This window comes from Taurulus bubalis, assembly GCF_910589615.1.
Source record: "Taurulus bubalis genome assembly, chromosome: 12".
Taxonomy (NCBI): domain Eukaryota; kingdom Metazoa; phylum Chordata; class Actinopteri; order Perciformes; family Cottidae; genus Taurulus; species Taurulus bubalis.
In genome coordinates this window covers 11735026-11761126 of record NC_136600.1, presented here as the reverse complement: position 1 = coordinate 11761126, position 26101 = coordinate 11735026, and the positions used below count along the sequence as shown (strand labels likewise).

Sequence of the window (26101 nt, the reverse complement as noted above, 5' to 3'; positions counted from 1 at the left end):
ATGAAACCTTTTTAATATTTCTTTCCTCTTTGTTATTCGTGTATTGGAGTGCTGAGTTGCCTTCCTGTTTAAAATGCTTCTCTCTGTCCAGATTTTCAGCTGTTGCCATGGAATCCAGAAGAGACAAATGGGCTGCGTTTACTTTTATCTACAGTACGAGTTGTGAGAAGGTAACAAAATACATGTTTGATAAGATGAGGCACATGTTTATCTCTTTTCCATACTGATCAAGCCCTTAAACTCTGTATCTGTATGCACTGGAATACAAACAGAATGGTGCAAATATGTAGTTTGTAAGCTGTGTAATTATCTGACATCCATGACTCTAGCCATCTAGATGTCAGCACTACCCAATCACAAAGAGTTAAATATGGTAATTTTCCTTAATCACATCTACTTGAACAAGTACAAGCCCACTCGTCCTCCTGGTTGCTGCCGTGCCCCGTGCAATTCATCAGAGACGACTTGACACAGGGAGTCAGAATGACGTTCTTCCCCCACACCGACGCATCAGGCCACCGGTAAGCCTCCCACATCTGCTTCCAGTAAGGGGGGGGTGACGACACCTGGAGGCTATTTTAACTCTGCGTGTGTCCGGCTTTGAGTGGTCATCAGATGTCACAGGGTCTGCAGCTGACATAAAACCGGCGCTGGGGTTGCCGTGAGTGGGCACATGGAGCTGGCAGGCCTGCACTCAGCCCCCACAGAGAGGCAGCATTAGTCTGGCACGCTGACTTTTTTGGCACTTCAGATTGTGCACTTACACCTCACACAAAGATTTTTAAAAGGAACAATTTAATTTAGAACACAGTGTAGTTTTTGCCGGATCCAAATAGCCAATCTTGTAAAAGCCCACTGTGACAGAGAGAAGGGGGAGATGCACCTGGTCAAACATGGCGTGAAGCGGGTGAACGTTGGATCATCGCTCTCAGAAGGTTTGAGAAATTATGGGATGCAGCACATCGTGTATCTCCTTGTTACTGCACTGTGGCTCTCTTATTACATTTAACCTATTGTCACACATATGTGCCTCTGATTTAGTTCCTGTCTCTTATCCGGTGTTTGTCAAACGACTTTTCTAAGTGAGGTAAACTGTAGAGTGGTTACACCCTAAACAATTAATTACAACCATCTATTTCGATGGACAGAGCAGCAGCCAATTTTGCTTGTACCGTTGCCATTGCAACCGCTGTAGTGGACGATATAAACTAAAAGACATACAGTATAAACTTTACCTGCTTAAGGCAAGTCGTGGACTCACTGGGGTGAGGTTTTGCAGATACCATGAAAATGAGCAGAGAGCCGAAGTAAATGACAAAATGTAACAATCTAATGCTTCTTTCACGCACTCTCGTCACAGCTTGGGAAAGCACATTGCTTAGTTCGGCTCTTCTGTCACCAGTGCAGCAGGAAAGCATGGTGGAATAAGCAAGCTAGTTAGCTAACTAGTGTACAGCCGGCTAGTTAGTTAGGTAGCTTGCTAATTCCGCCCCCATGAATGAGTCCGAGTGGAAGAATATCTGCGGCTGGTCATTGCAGTTCAGATTCTGCACTGTTGACTCTACTGGTGCAGCAATCAATTGAATCCAATTTGAACTGTAAATGGTATGCCTGATGGATTTAAGCATCCATGATGACTTTTGTAATGGGCAGGGCTGAAATCGATCCATTTCTGATTCAAATTTAACATTCTCAAAATTAAAAATGTACATGCTTCTTAGATATCAGTCAGAAACGAACGACTGTGCCTCATCATACGTGACAGAAGCCGCTCCTGGCACGGACGGAAGGGAATAAATGGTGCGATGGTGGTGTTGGACAAGGGAGGCAGGGAGGAAGAGGAAGAGACAGGGTAGAGGAAGGAAGGGAGAGGAAGGGAAGGAAAGGGAAGAGAAGGGAGTGCCATTGATCTGAAGAGGGAGGCTGTTTTTGTTCAGCTTGGCAGGTTGAGTTGAGCGATGCTGCAGGCTGGCTTGCCCATATGTCACTACTGCTTCCTCAGGCCCAGCTGTGAGGAGCAGGGGAATATGGTGGGAGATTGTGTATGTGTGTGTGTGTGTGTGCGCATGAAAGGAAGTACAAGTTTGTGTGAGAAAGAAAGAGAACAGAGGGAGTGTGTACTGTATGTGTGTCTGCAATACTGCAAGAAATAGCGTGTGTGTGCGTGCATGTGCGCGCGTGCGTAATGTGCGAAAACTGTGCAATCCATTATTTCTTAACGGGGCAGTAATCAAACACTGCTGGCTGTCTACCTCTGGCTCGAACACAAAAACACACACATGTACAACCACACACATGAACCTGTCTTAGAACACACACACACTCACACACACACACACACACACACACACACACACACACACACACACACACACACACACACACACACACACACACACACACATGCAGGCAATACAAAAATGTGGCCAAACTCCTGCACAAATACAGAAATAAATTTCAGCTCAGCATATGCACGCGCACTTGCACACGCACGTTCATCATGATAGGTGGCTGAGCTGGCCAAAAGCACGATTTGTCCTTCAGACCGTCAGTAACATCCTTTCACAGACTGATGTTCCTCCTTCTCCTGACCTCAGACACTGGCTACAGTGTTCAGTAAACACGCAGTGGTCCTACTCACAACATCACATGCACACACGCACAGGCACACACACACGCAGGTGCACACACACACACACACACACACACACACACACACACACACACACACACACACACACACACACACACACACACACACACACACAGGGAACAGGCCATTAGGGCTGACATTTTGGTCGATGGATGAGAATTTGCAAATATTTAAAGAATATTGGGGATCACGTATCAATGTATTTTATATTGCGATACACAGAAGATGTAAGTGTTGTTGATGGCTATAGAACAGTAAAATATGACTATGTTCGTTGTATTTGCCTTTAACTTGGTATATTTGTCCAGGAAATGCTGAATAAGTTGCATAAAGCCAAAATACCATGTCTTTTTTTTTTCAGACGCAGACGATACCATATTGTTCTTCAACTGATGTGAATATATCCAAAATGCTGAGGTTACATAAAACAGCATAATATGATGTGAATAAGCAGGAAACTCACATTATACTGAACATGTGAGCTGAGTGTGCTTTGTTTACCTGCAGGAATTATGCAGGTGAAATGCACGGTGAGCAAGATTAAGTGTCACTTAGTTACAGTGAGTGAGAGAAATTATATATATTTCGGCTTTTCTGCGGTTGTACCAACCGTAGGCTTTTTAATAAATGAGACCATCAAATAGATACTAAAAATGTAAATGTTAGTTGAGTTGGTTTATCAGGTTGTCTTGTGAATACTAAGTGCATCGGAAAAGTTCAAACCACCCATAAGTGTCCACACAACAGAGACAGATCTGGCCAAAAACAATCCTTCTTAATAAAACTGATAAATGGCAGAGGATTTGCTTTTAAGGTCATCGAGATCTGGCAGTGTCTCCCAGTAAGTTGGCAGGAGACAAATTAGGCCTAGTTTTCCTCTTTGTCCAGGTGCCTCCAAGGTATTGGAGAAAAGAAACTGTACACTATATACAGGGATGGGCAAATTAATCAAAAGACGCTGAGATAAAAGCCATTTAAACCCTTGTATGTACAAGATGACCTTTTTGAAAAAGGTTTTATTTCTGAGTGAGTGACGATAAAAAAAAAGGGGGAAATGTAATAGTTACTCAAATATCAATACTTGTTTTGTGTTAACATGGCCTCAGGGGTTCAGGTCAGCCATCCTACTAAAACAATCAACCTTTCTCTTCTGAGAGTCACTGCCACCTACATTCACCACATAATTAATCCCTCCGACTCCCACGCGACAGCCACCTGAACGTGTTCCTCTGGGCCAAAAGCGAACATGCTATCCAGCCCTGAGCCGCCCTTCATGTAGTGTGACAACAGTAGCTATACAGGCCGAAGCCACCGAGGTGCTGTGTTTGCAGACCGGCTCATGCACTAATGCCTTTAAATTCAGTATCAAAGCTGGGAATGGGATCTCCAACATGCACAGAAAGGCTTGTTTTGTTTTTACCAAAGAAAGCAATGTGCTTAACGATCCCATTTATTCTAAATTGCTATAGTAATACATCCACTTGTCAGTGTGTTGTAGTGTGGATATTCCTCAGCTCTTTCTAACACAGGCTTGTGCCCCCAGTCAGTTTTTTCTTGCGTAACACTGGCACAGTTGGGGTTAGAGCAGCCCCGGACACACGACTTGAGGGACAGGGCGCTGGTGCGTGGCAGTGGTGTATGAAACTCTGTCACCTCAGATTAATGTGAGATGGGAAGAGGAGGAGGAGGAGGAGGAGGAGGAGGAGGAGGACAGGATGTCAAGCAGACTTCACTGCCAGCCCTTTCGCTCCCCCTACAGGACAGAACGAGGCAGAGCACCCTGCAGGGAGATTCAGCTGTGCAGAAATGGGAGTGAATTTTCTCAGATCAAGATCTGACAGATTATTTTATTTCACACATTTGACATTCCTAAAACTACTATGTCTTCTCATGTGTTACACGTCAAAATAATTAAAATATATTTTTGCTAGATTAGATGTCCAAACTATTATCAAGCTACAGTATGAATCTATTAGTTTAAATGTATTATGAATCAGTGCATTGCCGATCACGACACCACGGCCGTAGCTAACAATTATTTCCGTGATCACTTAATACTGACTGACATTAAATAATACATATGACAGTTTCATGAAGCCCAAGTTGACATCTTCAAATGACTGGTTTTGACCAACTGCCCAAAGCTATTCAGTGTATTAATCACATGAGACCCAAAGCAGGAGATGCTCACAAGTAGGGAGCTGAAGGAAAGCAAAGTGTTTCAGTTCCACTCAAAACGTATCTTCCTTCTTCCTGCTGCAGCCACAATGCATACTGTCAAACACATAAGGCCAAAGAGTATTGAATACTAAACGTAAATGTGCAATGACGGTGGCCAAAAAAAAGAAAAGCACAGCTTCACGATATCATGAAATCTAATTCCTGACCCCTGCACCTTTCTGAAGTCTTCAGTGTTGAATTTCAGTTACGACTGCGTCGCAGAAATGCTCATTCAACTCAGGGCTAATTAAAATATTACAACTGAACTACATATTGTTATAGTATGCGAGTAACTCTGGGCAACATTTTCTGCTGCTTTCTGGCCGCATGCTCGCTTGCTTTGTGACACATTTCCATTTCTTTTGTCATGCCGAGAATCTTCTGTAAAGAATCTTCTGCCAATCACTCAGCACACAGAAGCTCAAGAGAGATAGTACAGAAGTCACGTCCACTTCCGAGTGCTGAATGACAAGAAAAGAAACTAGCGGGAGAGGGCACTGTAATTATAGGCGGAGTGTTTTCAAAGCATTTTTTTATTTCACAGGCGTTTTTCGTTTTTTAACTTTCAAGGGTATTTTGCCCCAGATGCACAGTGTCAAAACGTGCCACTCAGACGACTCGTCTCTTCAGCGCATCGTTTATCCTTCACAATTAGAATGAGCCAAGTCAGTGAGGGTGTAGTTCCATTCTAGCCTTGTCAAGTGCCTCCACTCCATCACTGGGGAGCAGTTCAATGAACCGAATACACCCAGAGCTTTCCACGGTGACACATTTCAGATGCAACAGAGGAGTCTTCTGCATCTTCCTGCATCTTCCTGATGGCCATCATTCATAAAACAAAACAAAAATATATAACAGCTCGTGAATGGAGCTGTGAGGAGCACAGAGACAGGTGGCTTGTGGGAGAGCCAAAGACTCCTGCCAGTCACCCCAGAAAGAGAGAGAGAGAGAGAGAGAGAGAGAGAGAAAGAGAGAGAGAGAGAGAGGAAGGAGGGAAAGGGTGAGAGTAAAAAAAAGTGGGAGAGATAGAGGTGAGGGTGAGATAGACGAAGAGGAAGTGTGGTAGCAATGAATATGGAGACAGAAGGAGGGAGGGAGAGATTGGGCAGAGTAAGCAGGGGAGGGAGAGGAGATGGAACAGATGGATTAGATTAAAAAGAGGACGGAGGTGGGAGGCAACAGAGGGAGACAGAGAGAGAGAAGGTAGTGAAGGATCGATGGAGGGCATGGATTGAGCCCCGGGGGGAGGCAGAGAAACAACGAGAGAGAGAGAGAGAGAGAGAGAGAGAGAGAGAGAGAGAGAAAGAGAAAGAGAGAGAGAGAGAGAGAGCAGGGGATCGGACCAGTGATGTTGACCTCAGGTGCCAAGCAAATAAGCAAACATAAAATCATAGGGGTGAAAGGCTGATATGAAAATGTACAGGAAGCAGCAGCACCAATGGAGGGAAAAAAGAACGAGGTCCCCCTACTGATTCTCCAAATCTCCGCTATGAAAACGTACAGTATGATTGCTTTTTTTGCCGAGCCACTGAAGCCATCTAAAACAAAAATGGAAATAAATTGTCTGTGTGTGTGTGTGTGTGTGTGTGTGTGTGTGATGGAGAGAGAGAGAGAGAGAGAGAGAGAGAGAGAGAGAGAGAGAGAGAGACAGAGAGAGACGCTCTGCATGAGGTGAGTGACAGGCATGAATATTTAGCGCCTTTCGCCGTCGCCGAGGTGACGGCTATCAGCACGTCAGTCCTGCCTCCCATCCATTCACAGCTGCCGACTTATTGGCACAATTAGACAGGGATAGGGCTGTGATTAATTGAACTGGGCTCTGCATTCAATCCCTCCAGAGCGAGTACAGGTCTCTTATCGGGATCACGGCGCGCTCTCTTTCTCTGAATGATGACAAGTTGAAATGCTATTGGCAGCCGTGCACGTGCACATGCACGCACAACAGTAAAGTTGTCGCCGGTGAGCTTTGACTGGCCACATGGAGACGCACTACTTTATTGTCTCGCCCGCATAGCTGAACGTAGGAATTGGCCTCAGTGTAGGGCATAAATCAAAAGCTTTACGTACTGTATCATAATAAACGGAGTACATCACCTACATCAAATAGTGAGGCAGATGACTTTATAAGACAATAAAAGTAAGATGAAACACTGTATTTCCAAATGCACCATCGTACATCTATAAAGTGCCCCAGTTTAGGACTTTAAATATACATAAAGTCTATATCAGTGTATGGACCTGCTACTTTTTGGGCTGTGGGTTTGACATTGTTCTGGTACACTTGTGGTAGCGTTATAAGTGGTGTTATGAATCAGCAGTCTTGCCCTTAACTGTGTAATTTCGTGTGCAGAAGTAATTTTGCTGCAAAGCAGAAGGAAGAAAAGTTGAGGAACAGTACCCTCTCCTGGCTGAGAGAGCAAGATGAGATTTTAATCACGAGGCTGTGTTCGGTACATCCACGAACTTGGAAGCAAAACATAGACAAGTTAATCAACACGAACATAGTGCTGTGCCCATTTCAAGTCATCTAAAAAATCAACTAGAGAAACACAGAAGCTCTTTCTCATTTTCTTAACAAGTATATTGTGCCGGTTTAACAGCAGATGATCATTCATTCACTGTGAAGCTCTCTGAATGTGAGAAAGTTGCTGAAAAATACAACTCCTGCTAAAGCATTCCCCTGATGAATGCCGGCTTTCATTACAATATATCCAGCTACATGGAAGCTAGGCTTCAACTGGCACTTTAATGTTCTATCGAATCAATAAGCAAATAAGCACTCAGTATTTATATAAAACCACAAATGGAAAAGTTGACCCTGAAGAACTTTATTTTTTTATTGATGACTAATTAACATGGTGCAGCATTGTAAAACACAATAAAGTTTGTTCAAAACTAAGCCAGGGCACTCGGAAGGAAACAATTCTCTTGCTGTGTCTGTGAACCTCAGCACCAAGCCCATTGATTCTTACTGAAGACCTTCATCTAAAAAAATGGGTCACAAAAAAATTGTAAATGTAAAAAAAGGCATTGCAATTTTCTAAAACAGCTGGGCACTTTTAGCTGTTCAAAGAGGAGTGACTAGCGCATGTGTTTGGGACTATTTTCAGCTGCGGATTAATACACATTGGGTGCTCTTGCGTCGTTATGGCACCGGGAAGGTGTATGTGGGATTGATTCAAAATAAATTACAGTCCCAAACTGGTTATGAAGTACTTTGTAATCCATTGTAGCAGTTTGGCTCACTGATGTATTTTTAATAGCTTTTGGACAACATTGTAAATCTGTGGCTCAGAGGAATGCGCTGCTTTTTGTGTTGAATAAATTGCTTTTTGTGTTTTTATGGGATTTGCTGACAACATGACAACTAAAGAATATCACCAGCCTTCTTCTTGAAAGAATAGCTGGTATACTTTGCATTAATAAGTCAACACTGCCTTAGGGTGTTATTGTCATTAATTCCTCAAGCTTAAATCTAGTACAATATGTTCCGTTAACTCACATTACAAGTGTTAATCCTGAAGAACCTGCGACTATAATGCTCACATTTCTGATGAGCCAGAAATCCATCAGATCAACAATGAGCCCAATGGTTGTTGGATAAGGTTAATGTGTTTGAGGAGACCTTGCACATCAAACCACATCTGATCAGGCAGGCATTCAGCCTAACTTAGTCGGAGGCAAACGATTTGCCATTGGCTGCCATCGTGTCAAGATAATTCCACGGCCCTGAGAGAAATCTACGACGAATCGAAAGATTTGACTTTCTTCAACTGCATGTAAAAGTGAGTTAATGCATTTTACGAGCACTCAAGAAAGTGTACGAAACTAACTGACCCAGAATATCAGGCCGGTTGAGGAAGTGACCACTAAAAACACGTCACTTACAACTTTTCATTCACAAATAACTCACAGATATGACACATCTTTGAGTTTGCTGGTGCACAGTTATGATCTACTTACACTCCACAATGCAGAGGATTGCCAAACGTTTCCAACCAGAAGAATTAACATTTGCCATTGAAACTGAACCCCCAAAAGCAAAGCTGAGAAGCTGGAGACTCTGGATGCATTCCCTCTCTGACCTCCTTGTTAACACATACTAGCTAGAAAGGATGATGTACGGTCTTTTAACTAGCGCAACTACTGTGTGAAACTTGTTTTATAAGATGCTGTGCTAAGACCACTGTGAACCTGTTTTACCCCAAAAGACACATGGAAGTACTTAGTCATAATCAAGAAAGGCCCTTTTTTTTTAACTAGCTGTAGTTTGGATAAGATAATATTTTTACACACTCTGAATCTAGTATCATATCTTTGGAAATTATTCTTTGCCAATAAAACATACAGAAGAGATACAGTAAAATACAAATTAACGCTGCACCAATCAAATGTATCAATACAAATGACGATTTATTTCCCTCATTAGTTGATAGAAGTGCTTTCGCTGTAACACATTACATTAATCCTGTAATATGTAATGTGAATGTTCCATAGTTCATTATATTAATTGGCCTGTGTATGTTTACATGTTTAAAGGGTCATTCCGGGAGAGTAAAATATTTCTTAAAAATGTTACAATCTTTCATTTTTCCCGAAGAATTTAGGAACAAAATAAATGAAATATACTTTTCTTTTTACATTTGAGTGGTACGTTCTCTATTAGTGTAAAGGCTGAACAATAAGTTGTTTTTATTTCCCACATGATAAATATCTCTCCTGAGGTTTCGTACTATCTAATACAAATGAATGCCCCCTTTTTCTTCAACGATTGCAAACCCAGTTTCAGTATCAGTGCATTCCTGGTGTGTGGAGTGCAATACCTCCTCTTGGTCCAACATGTAGATCGGATTTCCGGCGTTCACACGGAGATGGGGGTTCCAGTTGTCCTGGGGTGGACGCTCGTGTGAGGGACGCTCGTAGATGGGGCGCTCGTGTGAGGGAAGCTTGAAGGAGGGACGGTCGAAGGAGGGACGGTCGAAGGAAGGACGGTTGAAGGAAGGACGGTCGAAGGAAGGACGGCTGAAGGGGGGGCGGTCGTAGGTGGGATGGTCGCAGGAGGGACGGTCGTAGGTGGGACGTTCGTGAGCGGGACGGTCGTAGGAGGGAGCGTGGAAGGACTGGACCGGGGTGCGATGATGGTGATGATGATAGGAGGGGGGGACGGCACACCTTGCATCTGAACAGGAGAGAAGGAGGTAGGGGGGGAGGGAGGAAAGTGAAGGTCAGTTAGGATCATCGGTAGGAGGGCGGTGATGCTGTGACACATTGTCCTCATAACGTCAGTGCCAGATGTCGTTACATTGTGCTTGATAGGTCGGCTTGAAAGGAGGACATTAGTCATAATGAGACGATGCAGGACAATGATAGAAGCAGAACCTGATTCTGGGGTGTTCAATAATAATAACGGAATTCATAATGCACTTGTTGAGCAGGATATACAATGTGTGTGAAAGACGATGAGGCCTTAAACTGCAACATCAATACAACAAAGCAGAAAAGGATCTGCATCAAAGGAATAGTGAGACTTTTTGAGAAATATGCTCATTCGCATTCTTTCTAAGCTTTAGATGAGATTTTCAATGCCACTCTCATATCTAAAGCTACATACAGGAAAACAGTTATCTTAGCTTGGCCTGGAAACAGTGAGAAACAGCTTGCCTAGCTCTGTCTGAAGGCAAGATAGTCCAACACATGAAACCTCAACTTGTTGTTTTGACATTTCGTTTTTGGTTTCCATAGAACCAACCAAATATATAGGTGCTTGTGGGTCGTTTCTTAAACCTTGGGACAGAGCCAAACTAACTGTTTCCACCTGTTTCCAGTCGTCATGCTAAGCTAAGCTAACTGATTCTAAAGAGTGGTATTGATCTTTCCTCGACAGAGAGTCAAACTTATTCCCTTATAATAAGTTAAACTGCTTTAAAACTCCTGAAACTATTCACTTTGTATTCCTATGAACACAACATCCCCGCAAACACACCCTTTCAAACGTGTAATCAAGTCTCCATCTCAGTTAGTTTCATAGTCACAGCTAAAAATGATAAATTGTCTAATTGAAGAAGTCCTGGAGCCAGCTCACCACCAGAATCTAATCACCTGTCCCGTGGCCTGAAGCTGTGCTGTCCACCAAATGTAACGGTTCTTTCCGAAGGTTCCTGAGAGCTCCTGCTGACGGGCAGACAGAGAAACTAAACCATAATCTCCTCGGTGGGGGTACACAATTACCTTTGACGTTATCCTTAATTCTGAGGATCAATCAAGAAGATATGGGAAAAAAATAAAAATTATATCTGAGGGCTTTGTGCCTTGGTTAATTTCAGAAATTGATCACACAGTATTTGAGACATTAATATGGATTTATTTTTTCTCCCAGAGTAGCTTTTTTATTTCATCTTAAGTAATAAATAAAAAAAGCGTAACTAAAGCGCTTTGGTAAATGAGGCACTTTGTCTTTTCTTTCTATGCTGCTCTAACTTTCCTGGCCTCATTGCACTGCTTTAACCTGTGGTTTAACTTAAGGAAACACATCAGGTACATAATAAATCCAGCCCATGCAAATATATCCAAGCTTTTATCAGTACAATACAATCTAATTCATGGCTTAGTAACACTATTTGGTTGCAATTTTCTTTCTCTGTGACTTGATCAAAATCTAAATGATGCCTCTGTTGTTCTAATATTGACCTTGCTTTTTTTCTCTCCCTGCTCTTAAGACTCCTTATTTGTTATCTCTCTTTAAGCGCCAGACATTTTTACTTCTTTTCCTTGAAGCGAGAGACAACAGCAGCATCTCTCACTGCTTTAGATTACGCCACTGAGCATTTCAGCGTTTTCAGCTACGAATAGAAAAGCAAACGTCTTGAGGCAGTTCTCCCGCTTCATCCTGTCTGATGCCCGAATTCAATGACTCTCTGCTCTTTTAGAAACAGTTCAGTGGAACATGGCTGAATCAATCCTATTTGTCTAAAACTTAACATTCAAAATAAAAAATGATGACAATATCTCCCTAAAAGGCAAATCCCCACTCCACCAGCATCCCGATCACATGCTCTGGTCCAGCGGGAGAGTCCTGAACTAATTTTCACTGGAAATAATCTTCCCAAGTAAAAACAATAAGAAAATTGTGATTTAAAAAAAATGAGTCTTGGGGTAAACAAGTTTAGAAAGAAGTCACTGCACCGTGTGTGTCGGCCAAATTAATGTTTCCCCAGTGGCTCACACCTCATGCATCAATGAAACGCCAAACTCACACATACTGTACGCACATTTTCATACAACCACACACAGAAGGATATTTATTTGACTCTCTATTTGACAAGGCGACTGACTGAGCCGCTGCACTCTCTCCTCTTGAAAGTCAGGACACAAGTCACCTGTGGCCCACAATGCAACACTCTACGGCGTGTCATAACCGATTATTTTACCGCATCATCACCGCTCAGATTCTTCCAGGCGGCCAACGGCTGCAGCGCTTCCCCGTCCCGAGCCGGTGTGGGAAAGCACAACAGGCAAGCGTCTAATTGTGGCAAAATAACAACTCTGTTGATCTTTCAAGTTCCTGTTTGAATTATGAATCAAGTTGCTGAAATATAGATGAGCTCCTCACCAGGCACAGCTAATTAATATGGACGATTCAAGAAACGGAAAGGAGTGAAGCATGGAGAGTTGATTATCTTTCATACATGGGCCATGTGGTCACACTGCTGTGTTTTCCTCTCACTGGGGAAGCGAGAGGTTTGGTGTCTTGAATAAAAGGAAAGTTCACCCCAAATCTAAAATTTTCCTCTTACCTGTAGTGCTATTTATGAATCTAGATTTGGTAGATCTAGATTCTACATAAATATAGATACATTTATGAATCTAGATTTCGATATCAGCCGTAAAGATATCTGCGCCTGTGAGTAGACGCACGCTTCCTTCTACACTCTGATACGGTTGAAGGGTTTAACACAATAACGTTGAGAAATCGGGTTTGGAGCACCCCAAGCAGAGTGCCATATAGTCCCATTATATTAGAGAGAAGGCAGACTACCCTACAGCCGATATCTCCAACACTCAGCAACTCAAACCAAAAGCAATCTATTGCTGTTGTCATTGATAAGCAACACTACAGGTATCAGGAAAAAAATGTATTCATGATTTTGAAGTGTCCCTTTAAGGACTCTTCAATCAGATGATCACTCTAAACAGTCAGAAAGTTACACATATACACATCTTTTGTTGTTGTATATTTGTATAATAACTCGAGGCTATGAGTACGGGCCGCAGTGATTGGGAGCATTAAAGGGTCACAATAGCCTCAGTTCAGCGTTTGTGTTTGCACAATTCTTAAAAAAAAGAGCCAAGTCAAGTGGAAAAGACTGAAACATGTAGGATGACAAAATATGGAATGTTTGTCAGCTGCTTTCTTCGAACATGTTCAGGTTTTTTCTCCTGCATAACGCTCTCTGGGCTTTCTGGGGCTGTAATTGAAGATTATGTATATTATTGATTGAAAGGTAACAAGATGATGTCAACAAATGTCTTGTGTTGTCCGACCAACGGCCAACAACCCCACAATATTCCATTTACTTTAATGTGAGACGACATAAAGCAGTAAATTCTCTCATTTGAGAACCTGGTACCATCCAATGTCATTTTGACCTAAACATTGACTTTAAAAATGAGTTAATTATCAAAGCAGTTGCTGAATAATTGACTCATTGATAGTCGAATGTTTTATCTCTCAGTTCTCACCCATTTATAAACCCACAATATTTGATGTTAGGGTCAAGTTTTACCCTTTCTATGTGAATTAATTAATATAAACATTATTTTTTTCTCTAATACACATGAGGGTGTCTTTCTTTCCTGGAAAAGTCCAATTGATGCTTACGAAAGCAACACTCTCTCTCTGAGCAATTGAGTTGAGAATAAAAACACAATAAAGCCAAATTACTTATGTGGTTTTCCACATCTAGCTGGGGAAAGCCAGGATAGTCACACACAAGTCAGGGAATGCATATTGTGGAGTGTTGTGTGCTGAATTGTAAAGGTTCTGAATGGAAAGGATGCGTCTCATTACAACTTTTGTCACGATCCCGGATAAACAGCTGAAAAAGCATTTAAAAAGGTACACAGCTTTACACTCTATTAATATGCTCTGAGTTGCTGTGTTGCACAGCGGGTTGTTTGCAAATGTTATCTTCAAAGTCTGCATGGCAAAAAAAAAAAGTTTTGTTGCAATGGGAAATTGTAAAAGTGTTGCAGCTTGCATCAAACAAAATGATCCGGCATCTCCATACGTTTCATCATTAAGAGGGCACCAGCAGTCATGGTGAGCGATCGCTTTTTCCTCTCTTTCTATACATAGTCCGTCGTAGTGGATGGGTGTGTCGACTGAAAGCCCCGCTGTAAAAAAGAAGACGTGATAGCTGCTGAGTAAGCGCTCTATCAAACGCTGGTCATCATCACAAGGCATCGGAGACGTAAAGCACTTTGTGACTCGCTCTCCCTTTCTCCCCCCCCAAAAAGCACCTAAGCCCTTGAATCCAAACTTTGTAACTGTGCAGAGCAAAGTCATGATGCTGAGATATTCACTGGAGGATAGCAGCGTGAGTCATCCACAGCCCAATCTGCACTACTCTACTGTAGGCCTACCTCTCCACCCCCGAGGCTGCCTATTAAGGGCCTGTGAAGCGCAGTGGACAGAATTTCAATGAGCAGGCTCATTCTTCTGTCTGTCCGTTCGTACCATACAGGCTGCACATACGCTGTACAGTAACGATTTGGCACAAGCAGAAATGCTGAGACACCCCTTTTTTTCTCCGCTCGTCTTCCTCTACCTCACTCTATCCTTCATTCACTGTCCACGGTCGGCTCTCTGTATTCTCTCCTCGCTCTGCCTTTGTTCCTCTCTTGCCTTCACTCTCTCCGTGGGCTCTTTTCCTTTTTCTGCCATCCTTTGCAGTTTACAAAGAAGAGTCCCATGCACCAATCGGATGACTGGTCAGCCTGAGTCAACGTTGTCATTACTGCAACCCGACAGGCCTAATGTTGATTTATACACATCGCTGAGCTCCAAAACAGTGCTAAAAATAAAGCTTGCAATATCCGCGGGCCGCCCGGGGAAGATAATGTCCTCCTGCAAGCACGGTGGACCAAAGCATCTTAACTTTCGAGGCAAGACAGCGCCACACGGTGCACATGTCATTACTGTGACCTCGGCTGCACCAGTATCACATATCATCGCCTCCGAAACGGATCACTGGAAAATGAACCGACGGAATACAGATTTTTTTGCCAAGTGTGAATCCATGGAAGGTAGCGAGAATAGATGCAGTACTGCACTTTGACAAGCTGTGAGTCATAGTGGTGCATATGTGCAGTACAGTGGGCTGCTGTCAGCGCTGAGTCAAGCGAGGCATGTCAAGTGTCAGCAGCGGGGTCACAGAGGCCCAGCAGTGCAAGGCTTTTCGCTGAACAAGCACATTTGACATGCCCTCAATTTCTGCGTAGAAGAGACTCCAGTTCATTAGACTTACATCAGTTTTGACCATGCCAGTGGATTGGAATGAGCATGCGTCACAATAAATGATAACAATCTTGATTCAGAAATTAGGCTTTGCTTCATTAAAAAGGTAATCAGTATAATTTATCTGCTCCATAGGATAAAATTGCCGTAATATATCTGTGGGGGGTTGATAGGCTTGTTGATCAATACCAATTACTCAATGATTACCTCACAGGGTGGCGAGACCTCTGGCTTCCAAAACTCAATACCCAGACAGAGCAATTTACACAATCTCACCCCGACTTCTCCTCAAATAGCTCAAAAGAAGTATGAGCTACACAACCAACCACCAACTGTTCAGCTGTGTAAAATGACAGCAGTGCTATTACAGCATTTTGCATCATGACGCTACCTCTACACCAGGCATATCTGTTGGATCTCTGCTTTAATTAGGTATCTCTATTGTGAAAATGTGACTTTATTTGTGCCAATTACAGGCTACCATCACTCAGGGGGTTACTGGCTGAGTCGGAGGAGGTGACAACCTAATTGTATCCGTGTTGCTGCAGTTACAGCTGATTACTCAATGTGATTTTAATGATCACATTTTAAAGGCTAGTTTGTTATTTTTGTAATTATACTGAGTACAATGTGAACTTTGACATGTTCATTTTGGAGCTTAAAAACCTGTTACTACAATTGTTACTTAAATATTTGTGATATTACCTAAACCTACTGTGAAGAAAATAAATCATGTGTCAATATGTTCTACATTAAATCTATTGGGTTGGTACTGATAAACGAGCTTAGCTTTAAAAACGAGTTAGCTTTAAAAAAAAAAAAAACGGCCAGTGTTGCCAACGCTTCTCCATGAAAGGAGCTAGCAGCACTGGCTCAAAAGTCGCTAAATCTACCGAGAAGTCAGCAACAATGACAGCCCATCACGTCAGACCTGCCTCCAAAGGCACCCCCACAAAGTTAGCATTATGAACGTAAACAACAGACATGGCTGACATGGTTAGCTATCACTGATGTCAAGCTAGTAGCTTGAGTAAAACAAACCATTTGATTTATTGATTGCTGAACCAAGAAAACATTAAAAAAAGAAAAACGTCGCTTTGATGAAAATGTGTGAGTCGAATCAACAGAGAACAATCACCTTCCTCTAGCTCTGCCAGCTCTTTAGCGGGTTCACCCCAACCCAACTTTTATATCCTGATACATAAACTCAGGGCGTCTGCAGACACCAGCTACCAACCTGATACCAGTGCTCCCTTCTTTCCCCGGGCGTAAAAGTAATTGAAATATTTCTTTGTGTCAGGTAACATGAGGCCAGGGGGGTTCTATGGCAGTAAAATGTCACCGTGACTGAAGAAAGGCAAGTGACAGAAGAAACAACATTGCTATTGACAAAGAAACTGTATTTAATGTGGCTCGATCATGGCCTGATACCAAAGACTCCTAATAGGGTCAGTATTCGAGCGAATGTCGATCCAGTGCATCCGATCGGTGCATCACTACTTTTAGCCTCATTGTTTTGGTTTCACAGACCGCAAATTACACTCACATTCACACCATCTTCAGTGGCAGCGGGCAGCAATAAACCAACTGTAAACTTCCAGCTCAGAGCTAAATGACAGACACAGTTAGTAACTAGCTGGTGAACATTATTGAACATTAATGGAAACCAAAACAAAGCTCAAAAACGAGTTGACATTGGACTTAAATTGATCAGGTTGCCAAAGACACATCTACAAAATGAAGTATTTGCTCACACATTAGCAACATTATAATGTGAAAATATGTTCGGGTTTGATGTTTTTCAACTTGTCGTTATGGCTGAAACAAGTAAATAATGTTGCTTTAACAACTACTACTTAAATATATTGTACATTAGAGTCACAGTGTACCCCCTGTGTATGCATCCCCTTGTCCTAAGCACTGATACCTACCTTCCATCAGCACTTTAACTTGCTTTTCAGTACTATATCTACCTTTGATCCGAACTGTGCGTGCCTCCCCTCAATATACTCCCTTTCTGAGTACTGTGCGCTTTCTACAGAGCTACTCAAAAAGCTGGAAGGCTTCGGAAGTACAAAATCACCTCCTAACCAGTAGCCATGATGCCTAAAGTGTACACTCACCAGCTGCTACTACAATGCAAATACATATATGTGTCTGTCTATATGTATGCTTGTTTGTGTCCAACGGTAAGTGCGGTGCTGTGTTGTCTGTGTGGAGGCTGAGAGCAATAAAAAAAAGCTTTGATCCCCTTTTAATTTAATTTCACCTCCTACGATGAGTCCACTTCAGCCATGAAGGAGAGAGAGATGTTCAAAGAGGAGGAGCGGCTGGGGGTAACGGTTGTGTGTGTGTGTGTGTGTGTGTGTGTGTGTGTGTGTGTGTGTGTGTGTGTGTGTGTGTGTGTGTGTGTGTGAGGGAGAGGGGGAGAGAGTATCCTCACCTATCAGATCATTCACCCAGCCCTCACGCGGCGCGTCCCGGGTTCCCCATTGCTCACCCAAAGCGTCCACGCGGCGTCACTGTTGCTGCGCTGCTAGCGCCTTGAATCCGCCCCCAACTCCACCACACAGGAAACAAGGTTACTGCCCAAGAGATGTCACTTCCGAAACACCCACTCCCGCTCGCTTGCTCGCGCTCGCTCCCTCACGCCCCCAGCCTATTGCCATGACAACCGAGAAAAGAATAGAATATAAGTGAGTGTTAAAGAGACAGAGGGATCAGAGAGACAGGGGAAAAGAGGGATGCAAACAGAGAGACGGAGAGGGGAGGACGGAGAGGGAAAACAGGGAAGAGGGAGGCAGAGGAGAGGAGGAGAATGGGCAGCAGAGTGGGAGAGAGAGTGAGAGAGAGAGGTGAATGAGTGGGTGGGGAAAGGATGGATGACAGAGGAGAGGGTGAGAGATTGAGAGAGTGAGGGAGAGAGAGAGAGAGGCATGTGGTGGGATGTAATCGAGGGGAAAGGGAGGAGAGAGGTGTCGATGCTGTGGACGGCGTGAAGAAGAAGAAGAAGCAGAAGAAGAAATTATGTGATGAGAGAGGGAAAGAGGGAAGGAAGGGAGGAAGGAGGACACTTTTTTTTGGGAATAGGGAGCCCACATCTTGTTCCCATAGCAACACAGCCATCCATGAAATACTGACTTGTACCTCCCTCTCACTCTCTTACTCTCTCCGTTTCCGTCTCTCCGTCCCTCCCCCCTCTCTTTTTCTCTTTCCATCTCTAACTATATACACACACACACACACACACACACACACACACACACACACACACACACACACCGTGAGCGTAAGTTGGCACCGAGGATGCAGGCAAGTAATCCACGCTCCGCAACATCGTCAAACACATCAAAAGGTACCAAATATACCGTTAAGTGATCCTTTGCTAAAGCGACTATACGCTACAAAGGCCGGAGTACGCTGGAATGAACTAGTTCATGCGATGTGTCATCGAAGCCCGTCTAAAGGCAACGACCTGCTGTTACAGAGAGGCACGAGTCGTGATGCGCCGTACAAAAGAGGGTACAACAGCGATCACTACAGGAGAGGCTGGCCTCATGTGTGAAGAATAAAGCCTTTTTTTTTTTTTTTTTAAAGAGAGCTGGAGTTAAAGTTCAGTTCCAGCATACTTTATCACCTTGAAGTGGCCGTGATTGTCAGACTGTCACAGTCAGGGTGTTGGGAGGAAGTTTCATATTGATGCCTTAAAGCAGTGGTTCTCAAATGGGGGTGTGTGTACCCCTGGAGGTACGTGAAGGCACTGTAGGGTGTACGTGAGATTTTTTTAACAATATATTTAAAATGAGTATCCATTCAAAAGTTCTTTAAAAAAATGTATTTAATAAATATTCAATCAAATGTAAGTGTACGTTCATAAACTGACAGTATATATATATATAACAGTATATATTCTATATTAAATCAGACACTGATGGCACAGCGCTGTGTATTACATATGTTTTTTCAAGGAAAAATGGAACTTGGCTGAAAAAAAAGAAAATTCACAGGGGGTACATCACTGAAAAAGGTTCAGAACCAGTGCATTAAAAGGGACACTTCCCAGATTCTACACCCAAAGCGCACCCAAATATGCTGAACTGTCAGCCCGTCGAGCTGCATTGTGGGTAATGTAAGCACCAGCTTTTGTCGAGAACGACTGCAAGATGATATTTGAACCGTGAGTGCTGCAATGTTATCGGAGTGCAATGCTAAACACAAAGAGGGAATAAAGGGCACTGTTTTGGAAGTCACAAGGTTCATTTGGCTTAACTCGGACTAAGGAATGGCTTCACAGCCAGTGTAGGGGGAGGAGGAATGAATCAACTTACATACATGTGGTCTGGTAAAATAGACTGGACAAAATCCAAACCGATCCTTGAATATAGTAAAACTCGGGTACAGATACTGTTGATGACAGCATCAAGCAAAAAAATGCAATATGTCTAAAGGGGAAGACATGTGGCCATCATCCCACCATGAATCCCAATGAAGTCCAACTTTCGACACTAACTCCTGGCAGCCTCTTCTCTAACACCCCCCTCCCATCATATCTAACCTCCCCCTCTGCCCATCTGTTTCTCAGCCCTGTACCCCTTTGCTCTCTGGCTTCTTCTTCCTGGATGTGGCCCACCTTTTATCTCTATCGCTGTGTATTCCCCCTCCTCTTTTTTTGTATTTTACACTGTCACTCTTCCATCCTTTCATCCTCAATATTCCTCTCTATCTGGGATTTAAAAAAACAACTAAATTATCTGTCCCAGAATCACAGTTCTACCATTCACCTCTCTCCTGTTCCCTCTCACTCCTCCATCTTCTCTCACACTCTTCTATTTTTATTTCTAGATCTCTGTGATGTTTCTCTCTGCTTCTCCGAATCTAAATTCAAATGTAGCTACCTGACTTTTAGTCTTATCTCTCCCGTTCCTAAACGTGGCCTTTCCGTTCTTTCTCTGAACACACGTCTTGATTGCCTGCCAAATTCCAACGCTGCACACGGGCACATGTCGGGATTATCCGATTACCAACGATAACTACTTGATGAACAAATACAAATTACTTCAGCACTTTGGTGTTCATTCATGTTCATCAATTGTGTTGAACGGCAACCGCGGCCAGAAGTGGTGCAAACAGCCTCAAGATGGCCAATCAGATGTGCAAGCATTAATGTACGTATGTATGTCCTGCCTGCTTATTGTATATGTACATTTGTCTTGTTTCGTGTTGATGTATGTTATGTGCCTCCAGTGTTTTATATGTGCTCATACTGTAGGTACACTTTTCTTTTGCTTCGATGTGAACTACTTTTGTCGATACGTTACTGTCTGTCTGTCGATGAATCTTAGTTGCATTATGTTATTGGACATTTTTTTATTTCAGGCTGCTATCAAAAAATCTGGGCAGGGACAACAGATGAAAATTAGCCTCTCTGGCTAACTCTGGCTCACTTACAGTTTTACTGTTGATTAGTGTGCATTGTCCCTGCAAAATAAACAAATAAATAATATGTCGTCATTCATTTGCATTGACATCACATAGATGTGAATGTAGCCCTTTTTCACCACCATAACGCAATGCGCTTACAAAACAAAACAATATACAGACAATAAAATGTTTGATTTCATTGTTGAAAGTCAACGCAAGTGTCTGATAAACCAAATATCACGTAAAAGAAAGTACACCCCCGAGATTCTGAATGAGCCGGACTTAACATAGCAAGTAAGTACAGATGAATGACAGGAGCAGCTTGAGACCATTCAGGCTTTGGCCGATAGCAAAGTTGGGTTTGCCTGTAATATCTGTGCAGAAGCCTGCTCCCTCTCTCTGCTGCTCTCTGGCTCGCTCTCAGTCTCCCACTCGCTTACACTTACTCCCACAACTCTCTTTGCGTCTCTCTTTCGTTCGCACTCTCTCCCTTGTTCTGTGTGCGGGTCGCTCCTTGTACTTACCTAATGTCTTTTAACGATAACTGTAGCTCTCTCACTCCAGCCATGTCTCTCTCAAAATGTCAAGTCAATTAAAATGGCCCAGATATGAAACGTGACTTGTGTGTATGTCCATCGGTTATGGCGGACGATGCATTTTCCTGCCTATTGATGAAAAGATATTCCTTTTAAGAAGCAATCTGTCTTTTCCAATGTTGCCAATAATGCAATGTATGTGGTCATAAAAAAATCTAAATAAAATAAGCCCCCCATTTACAAATCTCTGTCACGTCACGGTGAGCAGGTATGTCAGGCTTCGGAGTGTCCGGGCTGCATCTGTGCCGTTGTTCGCCTACACCGATCCACACCATGTCGATTGTTCATGCCAAGTCAGTGTCGTAATCAAGTCATCATCCCTTTTTTTTACTTTACCTTCCAGAAGAAATAGAAAGACTTAGAACTTGTTTCTAGAAATTAGGGTAAACCTTATTTGACGTGTAATAATTCATAAAAAGCTGGTTGGATGGGAATGCACCATCTCTCACACACCCTGTGATTGTTTGTTCTTCCTCTCCCTCAATCCCAAGCTTCCTCTGCCTGTAACTCCCCAGTCCACGATCTCTTCATCGCTCCCTGACATTAGATCTCTCCTGCATTTTGCTCTAAACAGTCCGACAGGCTACACAGGAAAGTCTCCAGATTGCTCTGCGAGGCCCTTTTCACTCGGGGTGTAAATAATGAAACACTGCGAGGGGAAATGAGACGCTGGACGTCTCTCTGCTGTTGCTTCATTCAGAGGGAGTCTCTCCACCTGACGGTGAAGGTGATATATTTAATATGCTGCGAGGAGAAAATAAAGGTGAATGGGGAGAAGGGAAGCTCTGTGTGTGTGTGTGTGTGTGTGTGTGTGTGTGTGTGTGTGTGTGTGTGTGTGTGTGTGTGTGTGTGTGTGTGTGTGTGTGTGTGTGTGGTAATACAGAAACACTGCTTTTGCAAAAGAAATATTATATAAAAAGGAAATTATTATAACAGCACTTATTTCCAAATATAACATCGTAGCAAAAAGAAGTCTCAGTATTTCTCGGAGGCAGAGCTGCACCGGAGGCCACAACAATCAGATGAGCACTGATTGTAGTTTTCTTGGGCAATTCCGATTTAAAAAATAATTTAACCAACTGTCCCCAAGTGTGTGCAAATGTTATAAATGTCATTATTTTAATTCTTTTAAAAATGAGTATGAAATACATTATTGTATTCTTAGTTAAAGAACCTTGGCATTAGTAGTTTTATTGAATGAATTATTTTGTTACAAGCTGCTTAGAGCTAGTGTTAGGAAGTTAAACAGGTCATGAAATCCTTCGATTATATATTTATGTCTAAATATATTTTATATTGCTCTGAAAACATCTTCAGAAACACTATTTATTCCAAGTTTCTCGGCAAAAAATACATTTTACAAGATTACATTTTCACACATCATGATCGCGTTATAATTGACCTTTGCTCACGATACTTATTTTTACTGAGTAGAGCTTGAATGCATCATAATGAACCCGTACTTGTATAGCTCTTTTCTAGTCTTCCGACCACTCAAAGCGCTTTAACACTACATTACATCATTCACCCATTCACACACTGAAGAGAGGATCTACCATGCAAGCAAGGTGCCACATCAGGATTATCAACCATTCATACACCGTAGGCGCAGCTGCGGTAGCAATAATGCAAACCAATGTAACCTCCGTTAACGTCAGCTCTAAAGCTCTTTGCTGTAGGCAGCATGCTGAAACGAACCTCGATGCGACGATAGCTGTGGTGGCTATTTTATGGCCTGGAAATGCCATTATGATACTAAAATAACCGTAGAATATTGTCGAATCCAGGGTTACCAACTCTTTGAGAAAAACTCTTTGTCATTTGCAACAAATAACAGCTAAATATTGATGGAGGTCCCCTCCAGCAGGGCGGGATACCTTTCCTTGTTGCTGGCATCTGCAGTTGCCATAAAGCACAGAGCAGAGATTGAGAAAGCAGAACTATTTATGTCAGGGGGAGGTTTATGAAAGCTCCTGTCTTCTAGTTAAAACTGCCGCTGGTTCTGTTTGGCTTCACCTAACATTGAGCCACTGCTTACACTGGGTTTGCCTCGGACAGCATGGTACAGTAAGCCAATATGTTATCTCCTCCCATGATAATTGAATCTATGGCGCCAGATATTCTAAACCTCCTATCACCAAAGTGTCAGAGGGCTTCAGTGCACTGAGCTCCCATCACAGCTGCTGATAACGTATGCAGACTAATCCCACTGTTTTACTGGCTGCAGCACAGATGTGGCAGCATGAAATAACCAAAAGTTGATGTTGATCCATTCACCGTACTCTGTGTCGTTGATTTATGAAAAATAGTGAATTTGCATTGAGGTGCTTTAGTTGACTCTACAAAGGCAAGGTAGCGAGTTGTTTACTTAACCAGATTGTGAATGTCACGGTGATGTATGCATTTAAAAGTGATGTGTGTTTTTATTTTACAGTCTGAGAGAATTAGCTTTTTGTAATTTGCCAAGTTGCCCTCACACAATGTGCATGCGCTGTAACTGCCTCACACCTGGTATGCACCTTTAAGTACAAACTACGCTGTATGTTTTGGATGTTGAATCTTTGTAACGCGTGTGTCGTACTATATCTTCTTTGGCAATACACGTCTTTCTGAAGCACCAACACTGAGCCACAGCTGTGCTCACGCCGCGGATTTTGCAAGTCATGCTCCCCGTTGCCTGACCCCTGTGTGTTTTTGTGTCTCGCCGGGGTCACCATGCTGATTGAAAGCGGGTCGAGCCAAGCTGTCCCTAAGAGATAAAGAACAATTATAGTCATCTGTCCTCAATCCAGAGATAGACTAGGAACTGTGTCATTGTCTTATTACCCAAAGGGTCGTCGATGAACGTTTTCACTCAAAACACCATAACTCCCGTTGGTCCAGCAGCCGAACAGCTGGCAAACAGAAAGGGAATCGTTTAAAAACCTTCATATCAAAAGGCCAAAATGCATTATGATAAGTAACTGTACTATAGAAGTCAGAAGTAGTGGAAGAAGAAAGTAGTAATAATACCAGTACCACCATTATTTATCATTCACAAGACAATGTGAAAAATAATTGCGATTCACACTATTAATCCAGATAATCATCAAAGTAACTCTTACGTTTGCACTTAAACATACTGGAATCACTTCACCTTAAATTTAGTTAAGAAACAAATCTTTTGTATTGCATCACAGATTGGACACATCCTTTTTTTGTGAAAATAAAAAAAACCTCAAATAAGGTCATCATAAATCATATGGCCCCCTAAATAAAGGATAAATAAATAAATAAAAAATTGCATTACATAGTGTGAGTCTGTTCTTTCTTATATGTAAAAGCCTGTGTGTTTAAAAAAAAAAAACGGGCTCCATTTTTTCACGTCCATGAGCTTTTTCAAGTCCCTCATGAGGATATTCCCGATTATACCGACAATGGAAAGTCATCCAAATCAAGTTATTGTGATAACATCTATATAGTCTCATCCTAAATCCATGTCCATTTAGTGAACCAGCTGTGGAGCTGCACTGAGTAAAGTCCCTCCTGATATTCATCAAATTCATCCTCTGGGGTCAAAACAATCAGTCAGCAGTTTATTGACCGCCACCACCATGATAAAGGATCCTCCCATACTATAGCTACACAAAAACCGTGTCATGAATATATTACGTGTCTTTTTATGTTTATTTATTCATTTAATTGATCTGTTGTGTTGACTTGGAATCTTAAATATTTGTTACTATGTGTAGTTTTTTATGTAAGCAAGTTTTGGAGTACAACTGAAAAGATTAGCTGGGTCATTATGCCTTAAGGAAGGAATTTAATTAGTCTGGGTTCAATAGCGCTTCAGTAACGCCAAGTCAAAATACTGCCGTAGAGCCTGACGACAATATCATTTTTTGAACAACACTAAGGACCAACATTGTGCCTCCGTACAATCCCATTCTTCCACAGTAAACATGTGTTATTTAGGTTATTTACAGGTACTGTTTTCTAAATAAACTTCACTGACGTAGCACAAACGATGTTTTTGTGGAACTGAATTAGTATAAAAAACTAATATAACTATAGTTGGTCAAATAAAAAGAGGGCATTGATAAAAACCTAAATCATAATAAGATTTGACCATCTTACCACTGTAAAAAGTAAATACAAAAACCTAAACAGACAGAGAGTTGTGGTTAAGCAGGGAGCTTGTTGACTCTTTTGACCAGACGCTGGCATTGCGGTGACCTGTAAACACCTTTTGCTGTTCAATGTAATTTGCCTGACCTCAGTAGTACAATTAATGACTTTATTTTTGCATTAGTTTCACAAAACTTAAAAACATAGACATTAGCTAATTTCATTATTACAATTATACAATAATTTTCTCAGAGTTTAATCATGCATAACCTTGGTTTTGATTGATTATTTCCACTGCTACATCCACAATTTGATTGCATTCTGAGCTTGGAGATGTTGGAGGCTCTCCTTCAGTCAAAAAGTCAGTCTGAATCTTTGATTGCATAATTAGCTGTGTCTTAGCAAATCAGACTTCAACTCAACACATGGTTGTGAGCACCAAATTGAATGAAAGGCAAATCTGGCAGACAAATTCGGATATTTTATTTTTTTAGGCATAGAAATCCCATGTTAACGCAGTGAAAGTTGGTAACTACCAGCTTTTTTTTAAGCCGCTTCAGTTTAAACATGGGCGTCATCTTTTCGAAA

The 26101-nt window shown here is 42.2% G+C and overlaps 1 protein-coding gene across 1 annotated transcript in view; it reads right to left on the bottom strand.

Annotated features, from left to right (window-relative positions):
• The window catches only part of syngap1b (synaptic Ras GTPase activating protein 1b), a gene marked incomplete at both ends in the record, with an annotated part of 125903 nt that overhangs the window by 85462 nt on the left and 14340 nt on the right, over window positions 1-26101 (bottom strand). The window contains one exon of the mRNA XM_079227457.1: window positions 9697-10052. Within this exon, the coding sequence (XP_079083583.1) occupies window positions 9697-10052 (356 nt within the window). The remainder of the gene's footprint in view (window positions 1-9696; window positions 10053-26101) is intronic.